The sequence below is a fragment of the Canis lupus genome, chromosome 13, assembly GCF_048164855.1.
Source record: "Canis lupus baileyi chromosome 13, mCanLup2.hap1, whole genome shotgun sequence".
NCBI classification, from domain to species: Eukaryota; Metazoa; Chordata; class Mammalia; order Carnivora; family Canidae; genus Canis; species Canis lupus.
In genome coordinates this window covers 9,183,113-9,202,171 of record NC_132850.1, presented here as the reverse complement: position 1 = coordinate 9,202,171, position 19,059 = coordinate 9,183,113, and the positions used below count along the sequence as shown (strand labels likewise).

At 55.6% G+C, this 19,059-nt stretch overlaps 2 protein-coding genes across 8 annotated transcripts in view; one reads left to right on the top strand and one right to left on the bottom strand.

The window, feature by feature from the left end:
* CSMD2 (CUB and Sushi multiple domains 2) overlaps window positions 1-19,059 on the bottom strand; it is a 492,622-nt gene that overhangs the window by 271,414 nt on the left and 202,149 nt on the right. The gene's annotated exons all lie outside the window — the stretch shown is intronic.
* HMGB4 (high mobility group box 4) lies at window positions 10,246-10,991 on the top strand. Its single transcript, XM_072772044.1, has one exon. It carries the CDS (start codon window positions 10,380-10,382, stop codon window positions 10,959-10,961), a length of 582 nt encoding a protein of 193 aa, XP_072628145.1. The 5' UTR covers window positions 10,246-10,379; the 3' UTR covers window positions 10,962-10,991.

The window sequence follows — 19,059 nt, the reverse complement described above, 5'->3', positions numbered from 1 at the left end:
TCCCCACCCTGTCCCCCCACCCCGTCCCCCGTCCCCTCCCTGTCTCCCACCCTGTTCCCCCACACCGTCCCCTCCCTGTCCCCCCACCCCATCTCCCTATCCCCTCCCTGTCCCCCCACTCCATCTCCCTGTCCCCACCCTGTCCCCCCACCCCGTCCCCCCATCCCCTCCCTGTCCCCCACCCTGTTCCCCCACACCGTCCCCTCCCTGTCCCCCCACCCCATCTCCCTATCCCCTCCCTGTCCCCCCACTCCATCTCCCTGTCCCCACCCTGTCCCCCCACCCCGTCCCCCGTCCCCTCCCTGTCCCCCACCCTGTTCCCCCACACCATCCCCTCCCTGTCCCCCCACCCCATCTCCCTATCCCCTCCGTCCCCCCACCCATCCCCCTGTCCCTACCCTGCCCCCCCACCCCATCCCCCCACCCCATCCCAGTCCCTACCCTGTCACATCTCATCCCCCCACCCTGTACCCTCCCTGTCCTCCCACCAGGACTGGTCCCCACCCCATTCCCCAATCTCCGCCCCCACCCCTCCCCCACCCGTCCTGTCTCCCCCCAACCCCTGCCCCATGCAGTCCCTCTTACACTGGGGGCTGTGCCTCCTCCCTGGCCTGCCCCAGTCCTCCTGGGACAGACTCCAGCCTCCACCCCACCTGCGGCTGAGCCCGTAGCCATGTCCTGCCCCCAGCCCGAGTCTGTGGCTCCAGCTTAGACCTGAGAGCTCGCCGACACCCGGTGGCCCCATGGCCTGAGATGCCAGGGCTTGCCCCATCAGGCAGGTGGGAGCTGGGTCCGTGGGCCTGGTGACCAAGGCACACTCACGCTCTGCCTGGACCTTCTCACCTTCCCGGCTCCAGGTCTCTGCCTACATGGAGATGCCACCTGGCTGAGTCATCACCTGTCCTGGTCCCCTACGCAGACGCAAGGGTTTTTTTTTTTTTTTTTTTTTTTTTTTTAATTTTTTAAAGATTCTATTTATTTATTCATGAGACACACAGATTGAGACAGAGAGAGAGAGGCAGAGACACAGGCAGCAGGAGAAGCAGGATCCATGCAGGGAGCCTGACATGGGACTCGATCCCGGGTCTCCAGGATCAGGCCTTGAGCCCCCCAAGCTGCCCTAGAGGCAAGGGGTTTAAGGAGGCCGAAGGTTAAGGGCCGGCCCTCTGGAGTCAGCTCAGCCCTGTGTGTGAGCTTGGGCTCCACGTTCACGCGTTGGATAAATATGGGGATGTGCCAAAACTGCTCTGAGCCTCAGTTTCCCCACTTGTGCACTGGGGGTCCCGTGAACAGCTGTGCTTGTTTGTAAGGCGTCCGGGACTGTGCCTGACACACAGCAGGGGCCCCATAAATGTGGACTGTTCTCCGCCCTTGCTTAGGTGTGAGAGGAGAAGGGACGGGATCTTACCGGGGCCTTGGGCCCCACCTTCCAGGGCACACAGGGAGAAGGGGGCCCCGGCGTGGCCTGGCTCTGACTTCCCTGGAGGAGGATGCTCGTATCCACCCGGGTGCCAGGAGGACAGAGCACCCCTGGCGCCCAGGGCAGCCCGTCCACGGGGCGGCCACCGCCCTTCTCCCTCAGTGGCCCCAGCCCGGCCTCCCCTAGTCCTGCTGTCTGTCCATCTCCACCTGTCACCGGCCAACACGAGTCAGAGAAGGGACTCGTCCGCCTCCCAGAGCGGGCGGCAGTGTGTGCCTCGCAGAGGTCTCCGGGGACGACGCTTGGATAATGCATCTCATCCAGAGGAAGTGTTTGCAGGTGGCTTACGGGGAGCCTCCCACGCCAGCCTCTGCCCGCTGCTCCACTGCCATTCTGAGCTCGAGCATCATCGACATCCCCTGCCCCCTCCCGGAGGCAGCCAGCCAGCCCTGCCCGAGCGCCCGGCAGCTCCGAAGCCCTGGCTGAGGGTGTGAGCCTCCCTGAGCCTCCTGCAGGCCGGAGGAGGGATGGGCTGCCCCACCTCGGGGGTGTGCAAGCTGACGAGCAAGGGGTCCTCGTCACACGGAGCTGGATTCGGATCCAGCCTCCACATCCGCTGGCTGTGTGGCCCTGGGAGGCTGCTGCACCTCTGTGGGTCTCCCTTCGCCAGTGGGTGTCTCACGGCGTGTGGGGAGGCCCGTAAGGCCCTGCCGAGGCTTCCGGACGCAGCAGCTACAGGTTCTTGATCGTGCCATGTCTCCATGCAGCATGGGAGACTCGTGGGCAAAGGGCTAGCACTAAATAGGAAGCAGGTGGGAGAGGAGATGAGGCATGCGGGCCTGGGTTCAAGTCTCAGCTGCCAACTTACCCGCTGTTGAACTGTGGGCAAGGAACTGACCTGCTTTGGGCCTCCGTTTCCCCACCTCCTAGCCTGACAGAAGGTCTAGGTGAAATAATGGGTATAAACGCGCTCAGCGCAGTGCTGGGCCCACGGCACATGGCATTTGCTTTAGCGCGGAGGGCGCACGGCGTGTCAGCGTTGTCCGTGTACTTTCTGACCAACAAAGCAGAGGTCTGGCCAGTAGCACAGTGGGGCAAAAGCAAGTAGAGGGGCGAGGGAGGCGACAGGAAGAGAGTGGGTACAGGGGAGAGGGGCCCTGTCTTCTCCTATTGCTCACTTCCATCACGTCTGGGCTAGCATTTGCTTTCAAGTGGGAGAAACCCAGGTCAGATGGGCCTGGAATAGAGAAGAGATCACTGGCTGCCCCAATCAAACCATCGCTGGCCCCAAGGGTGACTGGCCCCAGGAACCCAAATGCCACGAGCCCCCCCCCCTAGTTTTAAGTAGAGAAAGCTCCCTGGAAGCCTCTGACTCGTCCAGCTGTGTGGGCGGGGTGCCCTCTCCTGGGGCCAAGGGCACGGGTGTGGGCTTGGCTAGAACCGTTTGGAGACGCTTCTCCAACAGAAGGGATGTGCTCGGTGCTAAGCCAGCAAAATGAGGGGCGTCCACGGCGCCTGGAAGAGACAGGAGCTGGACAAAAGGGTCAGTAGGTCTTGCTGCTCTGTGGCATAAGGAGGTAGCTTTGCCGCGTGCCGCGGGGGGCATCCGTCCGTTGACCGTGGGCCTTCTCTGTCTCCCCCCACGTTGGTCTTGTTCCAGGTCTCCTCCTCCCCTCCTTTGCTGTGTCCTGCCAGAGATAAGCAGGCACGTCCAGTCCCCACTAGGCTGATCCCATTCTTGTGCTTGATCATCCGTTTCCATTATCTGTCCTCTTGCCCCCGAGACCCCTGGGCTGGGTGTGGACACCTCGCTTTCGCTCCCAGCAGCCTGCATCCCCAGCGGCAGACGCGGTTCTGTGCACGTGCACACGCTGCTGTGGTCCTAGGGGCGATCAGGGTCAGTCCGCCTCCTAGGCTCCGGGCGCTGTGTGCACGAGGACGGACTGGCCGGATCCATCTGGAGCGAGAGATCCATCAACCCAAGTGAGGATCCATCTCCCCAGAGGCGCCTTCCTCTCCTTCCACTACCCTCCTCCTGCCATACTTGGCCTTGGTCCTTGCTGGCTCCTCTTCATCTTGACCTCAGTCAAGGGAGCTCCTAGAATCCCCGGAGAAGCTAAACACACGGACGCAAGAGTCAAACCAACTTGAGAGTGAGGGCCAGCTCTCCCACCCGTTGCTTGAAAAAGCTCCTCTCTTTCTCTAGGCTTTTCTGGAGAGGACATCCCGACGACATCATCGTCATTCTTACTAAAATATCACGGTCACGTGATTGACGGTTCTTGGCACCAAGTTAGTCCCAAAGAGCCTAGGCCTAGCGCTCATGACCCTTCCTTTCCCACCAGTCTGGCTTCCGGAAGATCCCAGTGGCCTCCCTCCACCACCACCTCCTTTCCCGAGACCTAGCCGGCCGTCACACGTTCCCTGATGGCCGCACGGCTCCCGCAACTCATGGCCATTTGTGGAGACGTGCGCGCGTACGTGAGTGAGCGAATGAGCTGCAAGAACCCAGGGGTGAATTAACTGGTAAGCGAAGGAGTGAATTAGTGACTTAATGAGTCAGCAAGTGAGGGAAGAAGAGTGTGTAAAATTGAGTCGCTCACGCGCCTTGCTCCCACAACTAATCCAATAAGCGGTGGCATAAATGTTCCATCTTTATTAACACGAGCGGGGGGTAAGGACAGCGCGGGAAACCTTACGGGCCGCCAGCTGGACGGCAAAGACTCTGTTCCTTCCCTGCCGCCGCTTTAGCAGGTTACTCCGAGTGTGGTGGCTGCAAGGACGTGGCTGTCGGACGGTTCTCGGGGGCAGGAGTCCGGCATGGGGGTCACTGGGCCGAGAAGACCAAGGTGTCTGCAGGGCTGAGCTCTCTGGCCAAGGGGAGCCCCTGGGCGCTGGCCTTGCCCGACGTCTAGTGGCCGCCCCATTTTTTGGCCTGTGGTCTCTTTCTCCAGCTTCGAAGCCAGCTGTGCTGCTGCTTCAAATCTTTGATTCTGACGCCCTGCGTCTGTCACATCTCCGTCTCAGGCTCTGACACTCCTGCTCCCCTTTTGCGGGGCCCCGCGTGGTTGCATCCGGTCCACCCACGTGACCCAGGGTGATCCTCCCATGTCCCGTCCGTTCCGTGATCACATCTGCGCCGTTCCCCTGGAAAGGAACTCCGTCCCGGGCTGTCGGGTATCAGACGTGGACATCCCCGGGGAGCAGACCTCTGTCTGCCCCAGATCCTCCACTCAGAGGGCCCAGGCTGCCAGAGGGTCACCCCACAGGAAGAGGGGCAGGAGGGTGTGGGCGGAGGCCGGTGCTTCCAGAAGCATTTATCAGACGCTGGAGGCCGGTGCTCTGGCTCCTCTTGGGGCCTGAGCACTGGGATCTTCGAAAGCCTCTCAGGTAGTCCCGGCGCGCCCCCAAATTCGGGGAACACGGTCACGGAAGACACACTAAGAGTACATGCTGCTCCAACTGAGGGTCAAATCCACCCTGAGATTCCCAGAGGAGAGGGATCAAGGGCCGGGTGCGCTGGGAAGATTTCTGAAAGACCCCATTTTGGAATAAGAACGGGGTTGCAAGGTCAGCACCAGGGGTTTCCCGAAGAGCCCCCACCAGCGTCTGCTAACAGTAGCGTCTTACACAACCGGGGTGCTGTTAGCCCAGAGGAGGACCTCACTCAGGTCCCCGTCCCCTGCTGATGCCTTTTCTCTTGATGCGGCTCCAGCCCGGCATCCCCCGGAGCACTGAGGCGTCGGGCCCACCTGCTCTCTGACCCGGGTCAGCTTCTTGGGCTTCCCTGGCTTTCTCAAGACCGTGGCACTTCTCCAGAGGCCTGGTCAAGTATTTTGTAGACTATCACTTCGTCCAGGTTTATCGAATATTTTCTCACAATTAGATCAGGGGTTTAATTGGGGAGAAGGATGCCGTGACTGCTTAAGGTGGTCCCTGCTGGCTGTCTCCACCGCCAAGAAACAGTTGGCCCTTTTCCACACTTGATTCACTAGAAATGGGGCCTATGTCCAACCCACAGGGTAGAGAGGTGCCGGGGGCCTCCCATCCCTCAGCCAGGCGTTCCCCACCACTGTCTTATCACCTCACGGCTTCTTGGCGATGAGGTCCTAACGAGCCGCACCCGGAGACGAGGTGGCAAGGCTGGAATCTGAATTGACGACTGCATGTTAGCACCGTGCAGTCACGAGGACCCCACAGGATCCCACAGGGGCTGCAGGGAGAGCCCCCCCGCCAAAAAAAAAGCTGGCCTACGGGGTTTTTCAAATAAGTCCATGGGGGACGCCAGGGTGGCTCAGTGGTTGAGCGTTTGCCTTCGCCCCGGGGCGTGACCCTAGAGACCCGGGATCGAGTCCCGCGTCGGGCTCCCTGCATGGAGCCTGCTCCTCCCTCTGCCTGTGTCTTTGTCTCTCTTGTTCTGTGTCTCTCATAAATAAATAAATAAATCTTAAAAAAAAAAGATATCAAATCAGTCCATGGACTGTAACCCATAGCGGGTCATGAGATGGGCCTGCAGGTCGCACTTTAAATAACAAAAGGGAAGAGAGTACATTACACACGTATTTAAGTGTGGTTTCGTAAAATGTCTGTTTTCTCTGAACGCTGTGTTTAGAGACCTTTATCTTTACAATGTGCATAAAAATAGCACCCCTGAGGCGCTTGGCGGTGCAGCTGGTTAAGCATTGGACCCTTGGTTTCCGCTTAGGTTGGGATCTCAGGGGTGTGAGGCTGAGCCGCACATCAGGCTGTGGGCTCAGGGCAGAGCCTGCTCTCTTCCCCCCTCCCTCTGCCGCTCTCTCTACGCTTGCTTTCTAAAATAAATAATTTTTTTTAAAGCACCTCCTCTTGACACACACACAGTTTTTACGAAGATTAAATAAATTGATGCAAGTACTTCGAACAGAGACTGGCACACAAATACCGTGAAGTGTGCACGTGCACAAACGGGTCATGATGCAAAATATGTATTTCTTTATTGTAAACCGCAATTAAGAAATCAGAAAACACTGAACTCCCATCTCTAGACCGGTGTCAGCAGTTTATGACCTGCGGACAACTGCTGATTTTCGTGAAGTTTAATTGTGGGCAAGCCACACTCACCGCCGTGCATACGGTTTTCGGCTACTTTTGACCTAGGACGGTGGAGTGGAGTGCTCCCAATAGAGACCATATGGCCCACAAAGCTGGAAATATTCATTATCGGGCTCTCCAGACCACGGCCCTGGCCTAGAGGTCATCTTCCAACACAAGGGACGTTAGATGCCTGTAGGGAGGTCACGTGGCCTGTTCTGCTACTGCCCCGGCAGGTGCACCTGCCCCTGCAGATCATTCCAGGCTGTGGGATTGCTGGGGACTCAGGCCTCGAGAAGCTGGGTACCCTTCTATCTTGGACTGATGCCCACACTTGCTTTATTTATCCACTTGCATGGCTGTTCAGGGTGGAAAGCTAGAAACTACATCGGTCGGGGTCCCAGCAGGGAACAGATGGCCGCTCAAATTAGAATAATTTGAGGAGTGTTTAATAAAGAAGTTATTTACAAAGGGAGGAGCGAGGTGTAGGAAAGCCACAAGGGATAGCAGAGTCCTCGGAAGCCCGTAAAAGCAGAGTTTTTAGCCACCCTTGGCAAGAGGGGACAAGGAGAGCGAGCAACTGCTGAACCCGAAGGAGTCAGTCGTTAAGAAAGGACATCTTGGGGATCCCTGCATGGCTCAGCAGTTTAGGGCCTGCCTTTGGCCCAGGGCGTGATCCTGGAGACCCGGGATCGAGTCTTGCGTCGGGCTCCCTGCACGGAGCCTGCTTCTCCTTCCTCCTGTGTCTCTGCCTCTCTCTCTCTCTCTCTCTCTCTCTCTCTCTCTCTGTGTGTGTCTATCGTGAATAAATAAATCTTAAAAAAAAAAAAAAAGAAAAAAGAAAGAAAGGACACCTTGATAGGAGCCTAGACCTTCAGTCCAGGGTCTGAGACCCAGCTCCGGATGACCTCTCGAGGAGGAAGCCGGGAGAATACATGCCCTGACGTCACCTTCCCCTCCCCCGGATCTACCGCTGGGTCCAGCTTGGCCAAGCTGAAACGGAAGCCACAGCATGAGATCCGTGGATGTGGTCCGTATGCGTCAGCTTCAGGGCAAAGAGCAGGGTAACGAAGGTTGGAGATGCTCAGCTACCAGCACACAGAGGGCTGACTCTCAAAGGCAGGCATACTGAGCCTCCCTAAGGTTCTCTAGACCGTCCTCCCACGTCCTCCCTCCAACATGACACCGTGGCCCGAACCTCACAGCGTAGCCACGGCTCTTACCTTTCATCACCTTGTCTTCCTAGACCTGCTAGACTCTGGATGATTATCATAGGGCCAATCCTTCTGGATCCTTCCATCGTGACAAGGGTACAAGGTCGTGAATGGGGGTACAAATGAGCTGCTGGGGGTTGCGTGAGTCCAAGAAGAGTCTGATTAATATCCACAGATGCTAGCCAAGCACCTCCTCGCAGCCCATCCTTCCACATTGGAAAGGAGCTGTGTCCTATTGACCTCGGCAGCCCAGCTCAAACCCAATAAACAGGTGAGCCGACCCCTGGCCCTCGGGCGGAAGCAGCAGCGTGAAAAAGCTAACGATGCCGAGAGAGGTTCTCAGAGTAATTCATTCCCCGGCCCGACCCCCGACCCCCCGACCCCTACCACCAGCCCAGATGTCCTCGGCTGGCATCTGAGATCCTCCAAGCCTCTACATGCAGCCACAAAGCTACGGCATGTCATCTGGAAGGCCTTTCCCGGCCAGTCCAAGGCACTTACAGATATGAGATCAGAGGCTTCCAGAAACGAAGGGGCTGGTGTCACTAGTCTGGCCACCGCGGGGCGGAGCTGCGGCTAAAATTCGGGACTGGGGGCTCTCAGCAGTTCCCACCTCTCTTTTGCAGAGGATGGAAGCTGACATCAGGTGTGGGGACGCAGGCATGGACCGGAGCCCCATCAATGTGTCTGGTCTCAGGCCAGCTGACCTGTCGGGCTCGGCTGCCAAAGCCGCACACCAGCGCAGTGGGCCCGAGGCACCGGTCCTGACGTGGTAGCCTCAAGCACGGGCTCGAGTCCAGCAAATCAGTCCAGGTTCAGACTCTCACCTATTAGGCTGTTACCCTAATTTTTCTGTTACTGAGGCTCTGTTGCCTCGTCCTATGAATTTGGGGCTGTCATCATCAACCACCGTGTTGTGCTAACCCTGGTCCCGTACAAGCAAGGACCTCAAAGTGTCCAAAGGTCACTTGAATTGTCTTTTCTTTGTCCTTCAGTTGGAAGGCTGCTAGAATGTTTGCAGTGGCTGCCACGAGGGTATGAAGCTGACGAGTCTGGGTATCGCCAGCAGAGCCCCGTACTCTAACCCCTAAGACACAGGGACCCCGTGACGAGAGCGGGGCCAAGAATTTGATCTCATTTTCATGGACTCGAGTGTAATGAGCAAAACCCCCTCAAGGTTCTCCTCCCTCCACCCACCACATCCCAGTTTCTTCGGAGAGATGCAGCGTTCAGATGTGCATGGCCCAGGTGCTTGGGTTTTATTTTTATTATTTTTATTTATTTTATTTATTTTATTTTTAAATTTTTCAAATTTTTTAAATTTTTAAATTTTTAATTTTTAATTTTTTCCAGGGTTTTATTTTTTAAAATTTTTTATTTATTTTTATTTATTTTATTTATTTTTTATTTTTTTCCAGGTGCTCGGGTTTTATTTTTTATTTTTTTAAATTTTTTAAATTTATTTTTATTTTTTATTTTTTCCAGGGTTTTATTTTTTTATTTTTTAAATTTTTTAAATTTATTTTTATTTATTTTTATTATTTTTTATTTTTTATTTTTTCCCAGGTGCTCGGGTTTTGTTTTTTTTTTAATTTATTTTTATTTATTTATTTATTTATTTATTTATTTTTTTTTTTTTTAAAGATTTTATTTATTTATTCATGAGAGACTCACAGAGAGAGAGAGGCAGAGGCACAGGCAGAGGGAGAAGCAGGCTCCAGGCAGGGAGCCTGATGTGGGATTCGATCCCTGGACTCCAGGATCACACCCTGGGCTGAAGGCAGGCGCTAAACCACTGAGCCACCCAAGGATCCCCATTATTTTTATTTTTTATTTTTTCCAGGTGCTCAAGTTTTATTTTTATTATTTTTATTTATTTTATTTATTTTATTTTTAAATTCTTTAAATTTCTTAAATTTTTTAGATTTTAAGTTTTTTATTTTTTCCAGGTGCTCGGGTTTTACTTTTTAATTTTTTTAATTTTTAAATTTATTTTAATTTATTTTAATTTTTAATTTTTAATTTTTTCCAGGTGCTCGGGTTTTAAATTAGACAACGTTGTCCTGACAGGAAGCGAGTGACGGCCGTCATACCTGATTATTTTTAGACTTACTACTGAACTCCTTGAACGGTGTGAGCTGCCACCATTTGAGGCAAACAGAAAGACTTCCCATTTGGTCGTGACAGCTCTGGAACCATCCACCTCCTCGTGTTCGTTATTTCCATCCTGGCTTTGGAAGGGAGCACGCGGCATCTTGACAGTCGTGCACAGAGGACAGTAGACCCCACTGCTCGTTTTTACTACACCCAAGGGACAGAAAGCTCCCACAGCTGAGCAGAGCCCATCGCCTCCGGGAAGTCAAGGCGAAAGGCTCCAGGAGAAGCAGCTCCAAGCCGCCTCTGGATGAACCACGTCTCATGAAAAGCAGAAATGGACCCTCAGCAGCCAAGCAGCAGGAGCAGCTGTGCGCCCGTGCCACAGGCTGGGAATGATGTCACAGTCCCCTCCTCTGACTCAACAATGCCTCCAGCCCTGAAAAGGCCGACCCCTGACTGTAGCTCTTGCAGAGAGAAAAATTCACCGCAAGCAGAGCACCTTCTAGATTGCTCCTGGTGCGTGGAGACAGAAGTCTCTGCTGTCCACGTTACTGAATCCAGAAAAAAAAAATGACCTTATGAACATGGGAAAAGAAATCCAGCTACGGCCCAAGGTGAACGTGTCTTCTTACATCCACTTTTTGCTGAATTACAGGAACAAGTTCAAGGAGCAGCAGCCAAACACCTACCTGGGCTTTAAAGAGTTCTCTAGAAAGTGCTCAGAAAAATGGAGGTCCATCTCGAAGCATGAAAAGGCCAAATACGAAGCCCTGGCCAAGCTCGACAAAGCCCGATACCAGGAAGAAATGATGAATTACGTGGGCAAGAAGAAGAAGCGGAGAAAGCGGGACCCCCAGGCGCCCAGGCGGCCCCCCTCGTCCTTCCTGATCTTCTGTCAAGACCACTATGCCCAGCTAAAGAGGGAGAACCCCACCTGGTCAGTCGTGCAGGTGGCGAAGGCCTCGGGGAGGATGTGGTCCGTGACGTCAGGTGCCGAGAAGCAGCCGTACGAGCAAAGAGCAGCTGTCCTGAGGGCCAGGTACCAGGAGGAGCTGGAGGTCTACCGTCAGCAGCGTAACACCAGGAAGGGCCTCCAAGGGTCGCCTAAGAACGAGCGCAGAGGGAAAGCCGACCCGGACAGAGCCGACGGGTCCAATTAGAAATAAAGTGCCGTTCGACTGTGTCGCCCATCGCTGGCCTCCTGTGTGGCGTCCGGGCGGCCGCTGCTGCCGCCACCTTGAGGAAGTGAGTGGGGCGGTGGTGGACCAGGGGTCTGGAAGCTGATGCCGGGGGGTGGCGTGAGACAAAGGGGCAAACGGGTCCAAGGCTGCGTGCGAGGTCAGAGCCTACGGGGCTTGGCTCTGGCAGGCGGGTGGCGGGCTCCAGATGTAACACGGAGGTGGCCCAGGTGGGTGCCGCCTGGTTGCACGTGGTCATCCAAGACCTTCCTCAGGCTCAGGTGCGTGAGTGCCAGTCCTGCCACCGTTCTCATCGTCCTTGAACATCAGCAGGGCCAGGTGGCCCAGAGTTGAGGTCAGCCTCCCCGCTGAGGCCCCCGAGGAGGTTGCGGGGTTGCAGGTGCGGTGGGCCTTGGGGGACTCGGTTGCTCAGGAATTCCAGAACTGCTCCCCCAGCGAGCGTGAAGTACTATCAGTGGGGCCCGGAGGAGACCCCACGGGTGGCCCCTGCTCTGGTGGGAATGAGAGGCGGGGCTGATTTTACCAACACTTGGGCACCTGCCTCTGCCCAAGTCGTAGGACTTCGAGCAAGCCCTGCACGACCTTGGTGGGCGTGCACCCAACCATTTGTGGTTGGAAGCGTGACACACACGGAGTGGACGTTTGTTGCCTCTGTGACCGCCCGGTCCCCATTCCTCCTCCTCTTGCTCCCAGCACCCACCTTCGCTCTTCTGGCGAGGTCCCCGTCACACGGATGGGTTCTGATTGGCGGGGACTATAGGACTCGGGCAAGGAGTCCTAGGGGACGGTGCCGCCCCGAGGCGGTGGCAAGCCATCTGCCTTGTTCCTTGTTCTTGGGCCAAAATGGCATAGGAGGATAGTCTTGGACTTTTCAATGAAAATGAGCCCACAATGTTTCTTTTCTTTTCTTTTCTTTTTTTTTTTTTTTTTTGTCTAAGGTAGTCTGAGTTAGGGTTTTTGGCCACTTAGGATGAGTCAAAACTGGTAACTTGACACAAATGGGACTGTTCTGTATCCGTGCTCTATGTTTCAGGCGACGACACACCATGGGCAATGCGTCGAATCAACCAATATAGGTTGATACTTAATATTTTGAAATGGCTCTTGACCCCTTGACGTCAAAAGGGTTGGGCCACAATGCGAAATTGCTTTTTTTTTTTTTTTTTGTCACAAAGTCAGGCATACGACAGGCCTCCTTAACTCCATCTCGATTCCTGTTCCATGATGGACTTTGCTACCCTACGGCTCTTTGAACTCTGACCCTCAAAACGAAAATAAAAACGCACGCTTTGAAAAGCCCTATAGACCTGGAGGGCCTTTAGGGGATAGAAGGGAATACGGTAGAGGGATTCAGAAATGCAGGGTCTGGAGTCAGGCCATTTATGGAGGACGCACATGTGGCAGATCCTGTGCTGGTTCCTGGGAGGCCCTGCCTAGGCTCCGGGCAGGTTCCTGCCCCACTAGAACTTTTCTTCTGATGAGATGGACGTGGGGTACACTGCAGCGCTGCAAGGGAGGCTGGACATGAAGGCTGCCAGGGGGCGCCGGGGGTGGGAGGGGGTGCCCCCCACCAAGGAGACCTCGGACATCTTCGGGGAGGAGGCAGCTCCATCCTCCTTGCAACCTGCCCTGGTGTTGGCCCGATCCCTGTTTCCCACTCCCCATTCCCCACAGCTGGTGTTCCAACTTGGCCCTGCCTCCCCCCTCTCAGGGGAGGCCCTCGTTCTGCCTCATTGAGAAAACAGAGATCATCACACAGTGGCACTCCTGGTTTCCTCCTTTCTCGGCGTGTGATCCACACCTATCCCCTCCCCCTGGTCTTGAGCCTCACGGGGAGCCAGGACGCACCCGTGACCCCCTTCCCCTGCCTCCCTGGGGCCTTTGCTCCTCACTGTCTAGATGCAAATCCTTCGGCCTCTAAGCTTGCACAGCTTGGCGCAGTGCTGTGATACAGGTGGTTCTGATCTTTTTTTTTTTTTTTAAGATTTTATTTATTTATTCATGAGAAACACAGAGAGAGAGAGAGAGAGGCAGAGACACAGGCAGAGGGAGAAGCAGGCTCCCTGCTGGGAGCCCGACGCGGGACTTGATCCCGGGTCTCCAGGATCACGAACTGAGCCAAAGGTGGATGCTCGGCCGCTCAGCCACCCCGGGGGCCGCAGGGTGGTTCTGATCTTAGCCAAGTTCTCTCCTCCGCATCCTCCCCTGTGGGACCTCTCCCTTACGGGCTGTTTCAGCGAATAAATGATATAATACGTGCAGGAGCCTTTGGCCCCATCCTTAGCACTTAGTATGAAGTGTGCGGGGCATCCCCTAAGTGGCTGTCTCACGATCCCTCCCGGCTGTGTCCACACCCAGATATGATCCCTTCTCCTTATGGGCAGGACCCGTGACTTGCTCTTAACCAACAGAACGGAGCTAAGGACAGGAGACGCGGCCTCCACGGTCATGTAATGATCTACAAAACTGCATCTTGCTGCCTGATTTTCTCTAGAGACTTTGCTGGCTTGATGAAGAGGCCAACCGGGGACAGTCACGAGGCAAGGAACTGTGGTTAAGTCCCTCGGAGCTGACCACGGCCTCAGACCAACAGCCAGCAAAAAACTAAAGCTCCCGGTACTACAACCATAGGAACCTGTGGCGGCGACCACGAAGCAGGGACGGACAGGTGTCCTCCCCCAGCAGAGGAGAGCCCCGTCCCTGCTGACACCGTGACGCGGCCTTGCGAGGATTCCTTACGGGATTCCTGACCCACAGACACTGCCAGCCACACACGTGAATGTGTGTTGTTTTCAGCTGGTGAATGTCTGGTAATTTGTCTCATGGCAACAGGCCGCCGACACGGCACCCAATAAATGCCAGCGTCCTTATAATTCCAGAAGAGACTGTCTTTGACCTTATTTCTCCCTCTAGCTTCGACTTTATGTTTGATTTCCTTTCCCTTGTAGCCTCCCAAAGGTGGAGGAGATGCCCCGGGGCGGACGGACCCCGACGTACTCCTCCACGCTGGTTGCAGTTGGGTTGTCTGGCCTCCAGCCCGCCCCGTGGGCTCCCGGTGGGCAGCAGCCGTGTGCTGTTCCACACGCCTCCCACCACGGCCCTCCCGCCGCGCCTTCCTGGCCTCCCGTGTGATTAATTACGGGAGCACGGATGGCCAAGCCAGAGTTTTGACAACAGTCTGCATCGCCCCTGCTGAAGATGAACCCCATTAACATCCCTTTATGAAGAAGTCGACAGGGGGGTGTGAATCTGCGGGCTTCTAATGGCCGTGATGTAATGACAGTGAGCTGCAGGGAGGAGGCGGAGAAGGGGGGCAGGCCCGAGGCCGTGGGCTGCAGGAGAGGCAGGCAGGAGGCCTGGTGTGGTGCCAGCCGGGCTCTGTGCCCCTGTCCTTGGGACGAGGAAGGCGGGGCGTTTGGGTCCATCACCGTCTCGATGACTGAATCGCTGCACTCTGATCCTTCCCTCCTAAAGCTTTTCCTGTGTTGACTCACTCATTCATTTATTCATTTATTCAACAAATATTTATGTAAATCTTACGCCTGCAATATACCAGAGACCGTTCTGGTGCTAGGAATAGAGCAAGGGCCTTGATCCCTTACATTCCAGGCAGGAGGAGACAGATAATAAGTCAAAAAATAGACACAGCAGGAAAAAAAAAACACACACACAGCAGATCTTTTCTATTTTTTTTTGGTAGTGTCAAGCTCTCCGAAGAAAATAAACAAGGGTAATGAGATAAATGATGACAAGTGGGGTGGAAGGCACTTGAAATCAGTGGCCAAAGATGACATCTGGGTTTAAGTTTAAAGCACAAGAAGGAACCAGGTGCGCCAAGTCCTGAAGAAAGCATTCTTCAAGCAGCAGGACAGCCAGTGCAAAGGTCCTGAGGCAGAAGTGAGCTTTTGGCATATTAGAGGCAGAGGAAGGGAGGCCAGGGTGGCAAGATGTGAGATGCCGCTGGAGTGGGGCCGGCCTTGGGAAGGATTTATTTTGGAATCTAAGTGCAATGCGGGGGGGAGCCACAGAGTCTTCTGTAGGGTGGGACCCGTGCCTCCACTTTGACTTCTGGGTATTGGTCATTCTAGAGCCTTCAGGAACTATTCAGTGCTAACAAGAGGGTGCTAGCGCCTCTGAGGTCTGCATGAGCAAGAGATAGGGCCAACAAGTAACCAAATCCATGACACTTTTCTTTTTTGGAGGGGAAATAATCAGGAGCCTCTGCTTAAGTTCTCGTCGGGAGCAGCCGTAAGCTAAAAATCAAACGTGGAAAGTGTGAAACTTCTACCCCCGTGATTCATCTCCCGGGGACGGCGAGAAGGGTGGGCACGGGGAGCAGAATGTCCCATAAGGACACCTCTTCCCAAGTCTCCTATTTGCATATAGAACAGCTTCCCCTGGGCCAGCGGTCCTCACCTCGACCCTACATCGGAATCCCTGCCGAGCACGCCGGTTGCTAGGCCCCACTCCTAGAATTCGATTCCATTTTTTTTTCTGGGGGTTGGACCTAGAATATGCGTTTCTAAAAGTTCCCAGGTGACCCTGATGCTACTAGCCTGGGGCCCACAGAGGAATCCTCCTCCCTCCTGCAAGCCGGGCAGTCCCTTGGAAGAGTAATGATCGGGACTTCGCTGCCTAAGGGGTTGGAGAGGAGGAGCTGACCCTACTCTTCTCGGTCCCCACCCACCGTTGGGCTGCACGGCACACACTCCAATTAGCTCCTTGGTAACAGAGCCAACAGGACGACCCTCATTTGTCTGTCTTCTGTACCTGCCAGCTGGTTCCAAACCTGACGGCAATGAGCAAATTTATTGGGTTTGCCTCGGATTCCAACAGAGAAGTTGATCCCGGTTGCAAAACAACCGATTACCATCTGGAACAGACAATTGTGTCGGGATCTTTTTTTTTTTTTATTTAAGATTTATTTATTTATTCATGAGAGACCCAGGCAGAGGGAGAAGCAGGCTCCATGCAGGGAGCCCGATGTGGGACTCGATCCCAGGACTCCAGGATCACGCCCTGAGCTGAAGGCAAGCACCAAACCACTGAGCCACGCAGGGATCCCCTGTGTTGGGATCTTTATGGTTGATTTTAGCTTCCGCTGAATCATCCATTATTTGAGGACCAAAGGATCCAGTTTCTGAACCATGAGGCCCGAGGGTCAGGTTCATGAACGGTCCTCCGGGTGCAATCACCGAGGCGATGACATGCTCTCGCTTTGTGTGCGCCTCTAGTCACGCTCCCCCAAATAAGAGCTGCCCGACAGGTGTGCTGGGGAATAAAGGACATGTTCCGGGATATGGCTGCAAGGGAAGTCCGATGTGTAGGAAGTGCCCTGTGAACGAGGGGGCCTGCCCTGGTCCCTAAAAGAGGGGAACATCACACAAAAAGGCAACTGAAGTGGGAGAAAGGCCAGGCAGGGGCCCAGAGGGGGCATGTGGTGTTCCCAGCTGGCTTTGACCTCCGGGTGAGCATGTGCCACCCACGCCCGCGTGGGGCCACCCCTCGTGAGCCTCCAAGCACCAGCTCTCAGTGCCCATCGCTCCCTTTCCAACCCTTTCCCTGCTCTGGCCGCCTGACTGACATCGTAAGACCCCCCCCTCCCACCCGTCAACCGCAGCGTTCCCGTGGCTACCTGTCACCCGCTTCCAGCCGTCGCCGCCTCTGCACGGCCGCCCACGTCCGGCTCCCTGAGCAGCCCCCGGTGACCCCACCTCCTGGTACTCACGCCCTTGTTTAATTCTGCTACATGTGGGCTGGGCCTAACGGCTTCACTCCTAATGAATGGCACAGGGCCAACGCGGGAAGACGGGACCCCCTCACCAGCAAGGAGGCTCCAGGAGACCACGTCTGTCTCTCACGCTCGCTCAAAGCAGACCGATGTGTTGCAAGCTGCCCTGCGGGGACGCTCGTGTGGCACCGAGTGAGGGTGGCTTTGGCCGACGCCCAGGAGAACTAGGCACCCTGTCAACAGCCTTCCAGGAAGGAGTGCTGCCCACGCCCGCGAGTAAGCTCGGACGGGGGGGAGGGGGGGACGGGGTGTTCCCCGGCGCCCGGGCACACCTTTGCTGCAGCCTGATGACACCCAGATGAGCCGCACCCGATTCCTGACTCACAAACGAGGCTCATGGGCGCTGTTGGCTCAGGCTACTGCGTTTTGGGGTACTTTGTTACAAACCCAAAGAAACAATAACGCAGACTGTGGTATCCAGAGAAGACACAGTATCATGAAAACTACCTGAACCCTAAGACTGGCTTTGGAACCAGACCATGCGCAGAGGCTGGGAATATTTTGTGGAGCTTCTTAGAAGAGTCTGGACTCTGAGGAAGCTGCCAAGGTAAGCTCGGAAGGCAGCGAGGACACGTTACTGGAAACTGGAGGGGGGATCCTCGTGACGTCACCCCGGGCCGCAGCAGCGTCGTCTACGGCCGACTCCGCGCTGCCCGGGTCCAACCTGCTGAGTGGGTTTATGGGCTGTGTCACCGGCTCCGGGAGATGGAGGCGGGGACCCCCGGACTCCAGCGACCGAGGTCCTCGGGGCCATTTGCCTCCCCTTTCCCAGGCTGTGTTCTGTGACCATACGGGGACACAAAGTCCTGGAGCCCCCGCAGCGTCCTCTGCTCTGGACTGCGACCCCATGTTGTTGCCATCGGCCTTTCGGAGGCTCATCTGTTCTTAACTAGCTCTCTAAACCCCGAAGCATTACAACTCCGGGAACTTGGGAAATTCGGCTTCTTAGAGGATCCGTGACCATCGCCGTAATCCCCGGTGTTTACGGAGCTTCCTTTCTGCGGACTGGGAGAGCCAGCCAGTCGGTACCGTAGCGCAGGGGATGCCCCGAAACTGCTCTCAGGTTCTCTTCATGGAGCGCCAGGCCCTTCACCTTATTTTGTTAGGCTCAAGGAGGTGGATGAAGGGAACGAGTTTTCCTCATTTCTGTCGGAGGGCCACCAAAGAGAAGCTGGAACGGCCAGGCTGACGTGGAAGCTGCGCGGTGGGGCTGGCGCCCAGCCCGTGCCCTGTCCTCACGCACCCCCTTCCGCCACCACCGGAGGTGCCCCCTCTTAGCGTCTGCAGCCTGGACGGGGAGTTGGTGCTCGATTAGCCAGCTGAGCAAATCAGATTCTTTCTCTTGATAATTCGAATCAAGAAATACAGCACGTCTGACCTGGCATTTGCAGGGAACGTCTGGGGCCACGCGTGCTGATTGAGAAGCAGGGGGAGGGGAAGAGACCACGTGGTGCCTGAGAAGCCCGTTCCTCGGCACCTTCTGTCCCGTGCATTTGTTCAATAAACCCTGTGGATTCCTGAGCCCGGGCCATTGCACGAGCTGTCGCTGGAGGAAGGTGAGATGTTGGAGATAACCTGCAGCTCCCGCTTGGCTTTCTGGGTCACAACATGCCTTCCCCTAGCTTGAGTGGAGGATGCATCTGGGCCCCATGGGCTCCAAGTACATGGAGATGGGGGCAACTATGCCTCCCAGCTAAGGGGACGGACCAGGGCCGCCCGGGTGGTTCAGCTCAAGGCGTGACACTGGAGACCCGGGATCGAGTCCCCCGTCGGGCTCCCTGCATGGAGCCTGCTTCTCCCTCTGCCTGTGTCTCTGCCTCTCTCTCTCTCTCATGAATAAATAAATAAAATCTTAAAAAATAATAATAATAAGGGGACGGACCAGACAGCACAACAGGTGGGTGGGAGACCAGCACATAGTCCCCCCCGGAGGCCCCTGATGACCTTAATCAGAAGCCACCACAGGCCCCCCCACAGCTGCTGGGGTGTGGGTCATGGCTGCCCCAACCTTCCAGCTTGAAGGATGAGGACTAGGAAAGACCCTGTAAAGGAGTCACCGTTAAGACGCAGCCGGGCTACCTGGTGCCACCCACCGTCCTGACGCAGAGGCCCCGCGAGTGCAGTGGATGAGCAGCCCACATTGATCCGTTTACCTGCCTGATGACTCTGTGCGTTTAAAAGACACCCACGAAGGTCAGGGCTGGAAAGGCACCTTAGGGGAGGCCCCAGGACAGCCCGGGGTTGTCACAAATGGGACACTCAAGACTC